Source organism: Microcaecilia unicolor, chromosome 12, assembly GCF_901765095.1.
Source record: "Microcaecilia unicolor chromosome 12, aMicUni1.1, whole genome shotgun sequence".
Classification (NCBI taxonomy): Eukaryota; Metazoa; Chordata; class Amphibia; order Gymnophiona; family Siphonopidae; genus Microcaecilia; species Microcaecilia unicolor.
This window is the reverse complement of record NC_044042.1, coordinates 73,183,725-73,194,670: the sequence shown is the minus strand read 5'-3', so window position 1 is coordinate 73,194,670 and position 10,946 is coordinate 73,183,725. Positions and strand designations below refer to the sequence as shown.

General features: G+C 46.1%; 1 protein-coding gene across 1 annotated transcript in view; it reads left to right on the top strand.

Moving 5' to 3' along the window:
- KRT222 (keratin 222) overlaps positions 1 to 10,946 on the top strand; it is a 140,476-nt gene that overhangs the window by 1,363 nt on the left and 128,167 nt on the right. The window contains exon 2 of the mRNA XM_030220475.1: positions 121 to 277. Coding sequence (XP_030076335.1) covers positions 121 to 277 — 157 coding nt within the window. The remainder of the gene's footprint in view (positions 1 to 120; positions 278 to 10,946) is intronic.

Sequence of the window (10,946 nt, the reverse complement as noted above, 5' to 3'; positions counted from 1 at the left end):
ATATTTACACATGGAAAATCCGTGCAAGCCTTCTAAAATGACCTTCTATTCATCTTCTCATTACTATATCCATACATCTCTCATACTGAGGTTCTGTAACTCTCTGTATTAAACTTTCAGGTGGAAGATAGAACAGCACCAGTGCAAATTACTGGAAGAAAAACTTAAATCACTGTATGGCTTGAAAGAACAGTTCACTCAGTCTATCCCTGGGCTAACAAGTGCAGTTCAAGAAACATGGGAAGAATACACCTTCTTAAAGATAAATCATCTGGAGGTAATGTATCTATAAGCTCCAGTTAAATACTGTAAGTAGCAAAAGGGTCTTTTATGTATGGGCATGAAATATGCAGTCTCTAATGCTCCTTTATGACAACCAAGTTTCCAAGGCTGCCATCCCTTGTAGCTGAGGACACAACCTGGCTGATGGCTGCATGGTTCCCTGACCCTTCCTAGGTGGGCACAGCTCAACCTACCTGGATGAGTCAATGGGCACTGGATGAGGGGGGGGGGGGGAGTTGAGCAGGAGCTGGTGGCAGGCTTTAAAATGGTCATATGATCCCACCTCAAGGTGGGAAGGGGCCAGAGCCAAAGGTGGGGGGGGGAGCACATTTTGATCGCTACCCTGCCGCCGCCCCCCTCTGCCGCCCACTGTTGCCGCTGTACATCTTGGCTGGCGGGGGTCCCCAACCCCCGTCACTGAAGCACCACCACTGCAAATACCTTGCCTGGCAAGGATCCCCAACCCCTGCCAGAGGAAGATTTTGTCCAGCGCTGGTCTCTGGAGCTGCCGCATTGCCTGCCCTGCTCTCTCTTCCCCTCACATCCGGCACGCTCCTTTTAGTGAAACTGAGCATTTTCAGTAAAAGGAACATGCCCAACTGAAGGGAAGAGAGAGAGCAGGGCAGCCAATGTGGCAGCGGCGCCACAAACCAGTGCTGGACGAAGTCTTCAGCTGGCAGAGGTTGTGGACCCCTGCCAGCCAACCAGGGGCCCAGAGCAAATTTGGGGGGCCTAGGCCCACATCACTGCTGTGGAGGCCATGCTGCATGAGGTACATCAGGAGAAGATGAGAGCCAACAGGCCACATCTATATCACAGGATATACAGGCCCAGGACACAGATCCTTGACCTTACTAAAAAGCAGTGCATAGGCTATTTCTGCTTCGACAAGGCAGCCATTCTACATCTCCCCCCGCCACTCAAAGGAGGCAGCCCATGCTTGTGCACCTCAAAGTCAACTCTGCACTTGCTTTCTGGCCACTGGAAGTTGTCAATCTGTTCTGGCAGCCACTGCAAGACTTAGCCAGTCAGTCATTTCCCAGTGCATCACACACACCAATGACTATATTGCATTTCCCCAGACCCAGCTGCAGAGACAACACACAATGACCAATTCTATTAAGTTCCCAATTCCTCTCTGTCTTGATGTCATTAAGAACATAAGAGTAGCCATACTGGGTCAGACCAATGGTCCATCTAGCCCAGTATCCTGTTTCTAACAGTGGCCAAGCAAGGTCACAAGTACCTGGCAGAAACCCAAAACATGGCAGCTCCACGCTATCAATCCCAGGGCAAGGATTTGTTTCCTCATGTCTGTCTCAATAGCAGACTATGGACTTTTCCTCCAGGAACTTGTCCAAGCCTTTTTTAAAACCCAGATATGCTAACCGCTGTTACTACATCCTCCGGCAAAAGGTTTGACTGCACCCATGTGGCCTCAGGCAACAGAAGGACTTGGTCCAGTAGGTACTGGATTTTAAGAATGGGGACAGTGCATCTTGTTTTTAATTGTACATACGTTAGTGGGGATCGGTTCTTAAAACATTGTAAATAATCACTGGTTTTTAAGAATGGGGACAGTGCACCTTGTTATTATTTATTTATTGGGATTTATTAACTGCCTTTATGAAGAGATTCAACCAAGGTGTTGAACAAGACCATGGAGATGTGCTTTGAAAAAAATGATGCCAAGGTAGCAGAATGAGTCAACAGTGAAGTGGGGAGCTGAAAAGATTAGGAATTATAGAGAGGGATAGATTACGGTCTTTTATAGATAAAGAATGAGATGATTTTTGAACAGCCAGACAGCCACTTCATCAAGACAAGTTTGAAGAGGCTTTAAATCAATGAAACAATTATCTATATAGTCTATCAAAAGAATATTGTCTGCATAGTAGTGGGCACTGATATTGAAGGACTGAATGAAGGGAGCCAGAGAATTGAGGAAAATGTTGAAAAGGACAGGGGAAAGGATGGAACCCTGCGGAACTCCACAGGACAGGGGCAAGGAGGAGAAGAGCTGAGCAGTAGAGGTGGATACTGCAAATGAATAGTTTTCTAAGAAAGAGGAGAACCAACCAAGGACCTGACCAAAGATTCTGATTGCCGACAGTCTATGTAATAAGAGAGGATGGTGGACTAGGTCGAATACAGCAGAGAGGTCTAGGGAGACCACAAGGGCAATGTAACCTTTCTCTAAGTAACTGTGAAGTTCACAGAGAAGAGAAGAAAGGATGGTTTTAGTGCTATGACTATATCTGAACTCTGATTGGCACAGGTGAAGGGCATTAGTGGATTCAATATGAGTGATGAGTTGATGATAGATGATATTTTCCTATGAGTCTAGATTGGAATGGTAAGTTAGAAATGGACCAGTGTAGAAGAGGTTAGACTCTTCTTGATTATGGATTGTAATTTTTTTCTTTGTTCTTATTTCTCTCCATGATGGGGGCTACTAGATTGGTTTATTATTATTTGTTTTATTTATTCTATTTGACGTTTTTTCTGTTTTACTTGTTTTAACTATGCAATGTATATAATACAATTTGGAGAAAAAAAGAATGGGCTAGAAATTAGCAGGAGCACTAGGATCAAGGAGGTCTTTTTTAGGACGGGCCATACTATAGCCGACTTCCAAGAAGAGGGAACAGTGCTAGACAAAGACTCTGGATTATGATCTGATTGAGCATGGGGAAAGAGGAGATTTTCAGCCTTTCAGGTGGAACGAGATCAAGAGAACATGGAGCAAGGTTCATAGAGGAGAGGACATTGGAAAGGTAATCAATTGAGAGAAGATTAAATGCACTCTAGGATGAGGTCAGAATGGTTGGGAGAACCTAGCATTGGAGGCTGGTTGGGAAAGCAAACTTTGGAAATCATTGATCTTGGCATGAAAATATTGAGCAAGCTGAACAGAGAAAGGCACATGTGAGGTGGAGTTACCCTTAGAATGGGTAGGGGAGGTTAAAGAAGTATATGCACCAAATAGCCATTTATTAGGTTTAAGTGAAGAGGATATGAGATTAGAGAAATATATTTTCTTGGCTTTCCTTAATCTGAGTGGTGTAAAAACATTGTTACAATCTACAGGTATGAAGGGCATTAGAAGAGTATATTTTTCCCAGATTCTTTCGGCTCTGTATACTTGACCTTTGAGCAAGCGGAGGCCATGATGATACTAGGGTTGTCAACGCTGAATGGAGAGACAAGAGAATTGACCTAGTCATTAAGGAGATTATTTAACGTGGAGTCCCAGCACTGAACTTTCTCTTCAAGACAGGAAGCGGAGAAATCTTCAGGGAAGGGGAAGAAAACAGTGGAATGGTATCACGGTCAAGACATTCAAGTCTGGTCCAGTACCCAGATGGAGGGGAACACTGGTTGAGAGCAGGAGGGACAGCATAAAAGAGAGGATGAAGTGATCCACCAGGACAAGGGTTTCCTAGTAAATCAGAGATCAAAGAAATCAAAGAAGTCAAAGAAATAAGTAGGTCCAAGGTAGGCCCACCAGAATGGGTGAGATAAGGATACAACTGATGCAGTCTGAGATCAGAAAGAAAAGTAAGAAAACAGGAGGTGCTAGGATTCACAGTGTCATCAATGTGCAGGTTAAATAGCCAAAAGTAAGAACATTATTTAATACATTGGCAGCATCAGCTAAGGTCTAGTAACCAGCTCCCATTCACTGGCAGAGGGTGGGAGCAAGTAAGAGGAGCAAGTAGAAAGGAGGTTTAGAGTGTAGGATAGAGGAAAGTGAAGTGAGGATAACTCTTTGACAACTAGTCTAGGAAATGTAATTACAGCAAGGCCACCACCATGTTTAAACAGTCTTGATGAGTACAATACTGAATAATCATGTGGGAGGCATTGAAAAAGACAGGCTTCATTCATGGGTCTGAGCCAGGTTTCCGTTTGACAGAGGAGGTCCAATTGGTGAGCATCAATAAGGTTATGTGTGAGGGAAGATTTAGAGCACAGAGATCAACAGTTAAAATGACAGCATTGCAGCAGGAAAACATTGAGAGTAGGGGGAAAGAACAGCAGGAGACAAGATTGCTTACCTCGTGAGTCCGGGAAGATTGACGAAGAGCAGGGACGCAGTGGCCTCTATGAACTGAGATGGTAGGTGCTGAGGATATGGATCAAAGAGAAAACTCCAGAGGTAGAAAAAATACCAAAGAGTTTAAAGATTGTAGGGCTAGCCGGTGGTATGGGGTAGTTCAAGATGGTCCATGGAGGGAAAGCCAATGGCATATCAGATCTTGATGGAACTTGCTCCTCGGAGGTTTGCTCCAAGGAACTTGATCAAGGAGCAAGACCTGCTCCTTGGGTGCACACCCACAATATGTGCCATCACAGCACACAACACCACAGGGTTGTTGAATAAATCAGTTTGTCAAGCAATGAATGACGTCATAGTCATGTGGGTGGCGCCATCTTGGTGCTCATGAGAGAGCCAGAATAGGTACGGAGGCAGTCAGATTTTCTGCAGAGGGAGAGAATACAATATCAAACTCTACTAGCCACAAACACAGTCAGCCACAGAAAACCGAGTAGACAACAGTGAAACACTGCCGGGCTGTTTAATAAATCATCACCTTTGTCGCTCAAAATTGAGTCACAGTCACATGGTGGAAGCATCTGGGTGCACACGGGAGAACTGGAATAGGCCACCGGATGGCAGTCAGATTTTTTTTTTAAAATTTATAAGAGTCTTTATTGAAATTCAAAGGGTGGGGCAAAAATATAAACAGCAGCCAACAAAAAAACAACAATACAGACAATAACTTTTGGATCATAGAAACCAGCAAGGTAATATAGCCCTGAAAACAATCTCATAGGCCCCCTTGCACCAAATGGAAACACTATGAAACTTCAAACCTACCCAAACCCCCTCCCCAACCCTCCCCCCCCCCCCCCCCCACCTCAAGGAAACCAGGTACAGGAGGGAACCAACTGTAATCAAAGAGATCATCAGTCAAGCAGAACAATGACTAAGAAAAGGTTCCCAGGTGACTTCCCATTTATGAAGCAAGTGTCGATGAACAGCAAACAGACACTCCATTTCACAAATGTACCATAATTTACTGAGTCACTTCACCAGCGAAGGAACAAACAGTCTGTTGTTTCCAGTGCTCTGCCTTGGTAACTCGAGCAGCACACATAGCGTGGTGCACCAAAAGAGCTTGTGGAGGCTTAAGTCCAGGCACGTTATTGGGAAACAGGAAAAACAATGGTGACCAAGAAATTGGGTGGTCCAACCAAACTTGAAGTCTATGTTGAATCATTCTCTAAAAATCCCGAGCCTTCACAGAAGTCCACCAAATGTAACCCTTTATACCAATCTCCCCACACCACCTCCAACACAAGCCAGAGGCTCCAGGGAAAATGTGCTGAAGGTGGGCAGGTGTTAAGTACATAAGTACATAAGTACATAAGTAGTGCCATACTGGGAAAGACCAAAGGTCCATCTAGCCCAGCATCCTGTCACCGACAGTGGCCAATCCAGGTCAAGGGCACCTGGCACGCTCCCCAAACGTAAAAACATTCCAGACAAGTTATACCTAAAAATGCGGAATTTTTCCAAGTCCATTTAATAGCGGTCTATGGACTTGTCCTTTAGGAATCTATCTAACCCCTTTTTAAACTCCGTCAAGCTAACCGCCCGTACCACGTTCTCCGGCAACGAATTCCAGAGTCTAATTACACGTTGGGTGAAGAAAAATTTTCTCCGATTCATTTTAAATTTACCACACTGTAGCTTCAACTCATGCCCTCTAGTCCTAGTATTTTTGGATAGCGTGAACAGTCGCTTCACATCCACCCGATCCACTCATTATTTTATACACTTCTATCATATCTCCCCTCAGCCGTCTCTTCTCCAAGCTAAAAAGCCCTAGCCTTCTCAGCCTCTCTTCATAGGAAAGTCGTCCCATCCCCACTATCATTTTCGTCGCCCTTCGCTGTACCTTTTCCAATTCTACTATATCTTTTTTGAGATACGGAGACCAGTACTGAACACAATACTCCAGGTGCGGTCGCACCATGGAGCGATACAACGGCATTATAACATCCACACCTGGACTCCATACCCTTCCTAATAACACCCAACATTCTATTCGCTTTCCTAGCCGCAGCAGCAGCACACTGAGCAGAAGGTTTCAGCGTATCATCGACGACGACACCCAGATCCCTTTCTTGATCCGTAACTCCTAACGCGGAACCTTGCAAGACGTAGCTATAATTCGGGTTCCTCTTACCCACATGCATCACTTTGCACTTGTCAACATTGAACTTCATCTGCCACTTGCACGCCCAATCTCCCAGTCTCGCAAGGTCCTCCTGTAATCGTTCACATCCTCCTGCGACTTGACGACCCTGAATAATTTTGTGTCATCGGCGAATTTAATTACCTCACTAGTTATTCCCATCTCTAGGTCATTTATAAATACATTAAAAAGCAACGGACCCAGCACAGACCCCTGCGGGACCCCACTAACTACCCTCCTCCACTGAGAATACTGTCCACGCAATCCTACTCTCAGTCCTATCTTTCAACCAGTTCTTAATCCATAATAATACCCTACCTCCGATTCCATGACTCTGCAATTTCTTCAGGAGTCTTTCGTGCGGCACTTTGTCAAACGCATTCTGAAAATCCAGATATACAATATCAACCGGCTCCCCATTGTCCACATGTTTGCTTACCCCCTCAAAAAAATGCATTAGATTGGTGAGGCAAGACTTCCCTTCACTAAATCCGTGCTGACTTTGTCTCATCAGTCCATGTTTTTGTATATGCTCTGCAATTTTATTCTTAATAATAGCCTCCACCATCTTGCCCGGCACCGACGTCAGACTCACCGGTCTATAATTTCCCGGATCTCCTCTGGAACCCTTCTTAAAAATCGGAGTAACATTGGCTACCCTCCAGTCTTCCGGTACTACACTCGATTTTAGGGACAGATTGCATATTTCTAACAGTAGCTCCGCAAGTTCATTTTTTAGTTCTAATATACTCTGGGATGAATACCATCAGGTCCCGGTGATTTACTACTCTTCAGCTTGCTGAACTGACCCATTACATCCTCCAAGGTTACAGAGAATTCGTTTAGTTTCTCCGACTCCCCCGCTTCAAATATTCTTTCCGGCACCGGTGTCCCCCCCAAATCCTCCTCGGTGAAGACCGAAGCAAAGAATTCATTTAATTTCTCCGCTACGGCTTTGTCCTCCCTGATCGCCCCTTTAACACCATTTTCGTCCAGCGGCCCAACCGACTCTTTGGCCGGTTTCCTGCTTTTAATGTATCTAAAAAAATTTTTACTATGTATTTTTGCTTCCAACGCTAATTTCTTCTCAAAGTCCTTTTTTGCCCTCCTTATCTCCAACGAAACAGAACTTTAACAGCGTTTTCCTTAAAGGGCACAGAAACTGAAACCTTCAACAGTGCTTTTTCCAGAGTGCTCCACTCATCCTCCAAATTGAAGCCTAGCTCACGCTGCCAAATCAGATGATGTAAGGTGTAAACAGGTGACTGTGAACAAAGATGTTTATATAAACAAATTATCAGACCCCAAGTACTTCTCAAGTCCTCACATAGGTCTCCTAACAAGGAATCCTCCCAAAGTACCTTAGAACAAATACAGGGTGAAGAAGAAAATGGGATAGTTGAAGGAATGCATACCTAACCTGGGGCAAAAGAGGGTATTCCTCCAGAAGAGTAGAGAAAGAAAGCAAAGTATCTTCCTCAAACATCTGACCCCAAGTCTTGATGCCAAGGGAATACCACCTTGTAAATGCTTCGGGGACAAGCCTAGTGGGGAACAGAAGATTAAAGGCTATGGGAGTGAGATGAGACAAGATTTGATCCTGAGACAGAAAAAGACTATCCCAATAATAAAATGTAGTATAAATTGAGGGACACAGCCTACTACCAAGACACCTAAGTTTATGAGAAAGCCACATTAGGGCATCCAATGATCTTGGACCCAGAGATATCTGTTCCAAATGAACCCACAATTTGTGAGGATGTGCCTAATACCATTCCAGAGCCGCATGAGCCTGAGCCACTCTATAGTACTAAAAGACGTTGGGAACACACAGGCCTCCTTTTCGCTTGTTCTGGTAGAGAAAAGAATGGAGTAAACTAGGTCTTTTACCGGACCAAATAAAGTGAATGATTCGGTCCTGCACCTTAGAGAGGAATCCCTGAGACAGACAGAGGGGGAAAACCTGGAATAAGTAAAGTAAACATTGTAAGACAGTCATTTTAACTGTAGCTAAACCAAGATAGATCCAAACCCTTCCAACGGTCCAAGTCACGAGAGAGGTCCCGAACAAAACCAAGATAATTAGCAGAAAATAAATCCGAATAGGACAGAGTCAAAAGAACCCCTAAGTAGCTAATTCCACGTGAGGCCCAAACATACCTCCTGGCCTAAAATACAGACAGACAGACAGGGCGGCCTTGACCGGTCTGGAGGGTCTAGAGGAAAGAAAATTAGCAGGTAAGATAATTTCACCTTCCTCCACGACCCTCCAGACCGGTCAAGACGCGTGGGACGTACCAAAGCAATAAATATCCTATGGGCGGGATCCACGAAGGCCAGAGGTCCACACTGCAGCCCCAAAGCCTGCCTCTTCCTTGGCATGCACATCAATCCTATAATGCTTAACAAAGGAATGCAAGGAAGACCAAACCGCCGCTCGACAAATATCTAACGGAGGAATCATACTACACTCCGCCCAAGAGGCCGCCATTCCCCTGGTAGAATGGGCCGAAAAACTCCTTAGGAGCCAAGCGACCTTTTAGCAATAAGCCAAAGCAATCGCCTCCCTTTAACCACCTTGCTATCGTTGCCTTGGAAGCTGCTGCTCCCCTTTTTTGCACACCAGGCAGAACGAACAACGATCAGAAACTCTATACTCCCGAGTTCTGGAAATATAAACAACGCAAGACTCTCCGCCACATCTAGCTTTGCCAGACGACGCTGCTCCGTATCCCCCGCCAATTACCCAAAACTGGCAAGGAAATGACTTGATTAACATGAAACTCTGAGACCACCTTGGGCAAAAAGGACGGCACTGGCCACAATGAACCTTCTTCCTTGGAAAAAATCAAAAAGGGTTCTCTACAAGACAAAGCATGAAGCCCGACACCCTCCGAGCTGAAGTAATGGCCACCAAGAAAACCGTCTTTAAGGAAAGATCCTGTCCGAAACAGAAACCAAGGGCTCAAATGGCGGCCTAACCAAAGCATCCAGAACGAGATTCAAATCCCACGGAGGCACCATCCGCCGCCGAGGCGGTCGCAGCAGCTTAACACCTTCAAAAAGCGAACAACATCAGGACTAGAAGCTAAAGACTTCCCCTGAACCTTTCCCCCGAAAACAGGACAAAGCTGCCACTTGTACTTTAAGGAGGACAAGGCCAGACCCCTGTCCATACCATCCTGCAAAAACTCCAATAAATCCGTCACCAACGCCCCGAAAAGGAAGAACCTGTCTACCTGCGCACCAATGTTCAAAGACTCTCCAGACCCGGACGTAGCCAACGAAGTAGATTGCCTACGAGAGCTCAACATTGTGGCGATAACTCTGGACGAAAAACCTTCTTCTTTAACCTGTGCCTCTCAAGAGCCAGGCCGTAAGCGAGAACCGATCCTGCATAACTATCGGTCCCTGACACAACACCACTGAATCTGACAATGGAAGAGGATCCGCTACCGCCAGCCATACCAGATCTCCGAACCACGGCCGACGCAGCCAATTCGGGGCTATCAAAATCACCCGTCCGGGGTGCCGAGCTATGCGTTGAACTACGCGTCCGACTAGGGCCATGGAGGAAAAACACACAGCAACTCCTGAGGCCAGGGCACCAGAAGAGCGTCGATCCCTTCCGCTCGAGGGTCCCTCCGATGACTGAAAACCTCAGAACGAGCATTGTGGGCCGTTGCCATCAGGTCCACCTCAGGAAGCCCCCAGACCGACACAATGCGCTCGAACACCGACCAATGCAGAGACCACTCTCCGGGGTCTAGAGTATGCCTGCTCAGGTAATCTGTGTCCACGTTGTCCACATCCGGCCACATGTGCCGCGGAGAGCGCTAGTAGAGGTGACTCTCCGCCCATTGGCACAACAGCTCCGCCTCCTCCGCGACCCGCCTGACTCTTCGTGCCCCCCTGATGGTTGACATAAGCCACGGTGGGTGGCGTTGTCGCAGAACACCCTGACTGCTTTCCGGAACAGAAGACTCTGAAAAGCCTGAAGCGCGAACCGAATGGCCCGAGTTTCCAAACGATTGATGGACCACTGAGCCCACCGACCTTGAGCTACTTGCCCGAGACAATGAGCTCCCCAGCCTTGTAGACTGGCGTCTGTGACGAGGACCACCCACTGCGGGGCCTCCAACTACTACTACTACTACTATTAAACATTTCTATAGCGCTACTAGACTTACGCAGCGCTGTACAAATTAACATGAAAAGACAGTCCCTGCTCAACAGAGCTTACAATCTAAATTGGACAGACGAACAGACAGCTAGGGGTGGGGAAAATTGCAGTGGTAGGGGTGATAAGTGAGGGTGTTGAGTAAGAGAGTCATGGTTAGGAGTCGAAAGCAGTAGCAAAGAGGTGGGCTTTAAGCCTAGACTTGAAGACAGCCA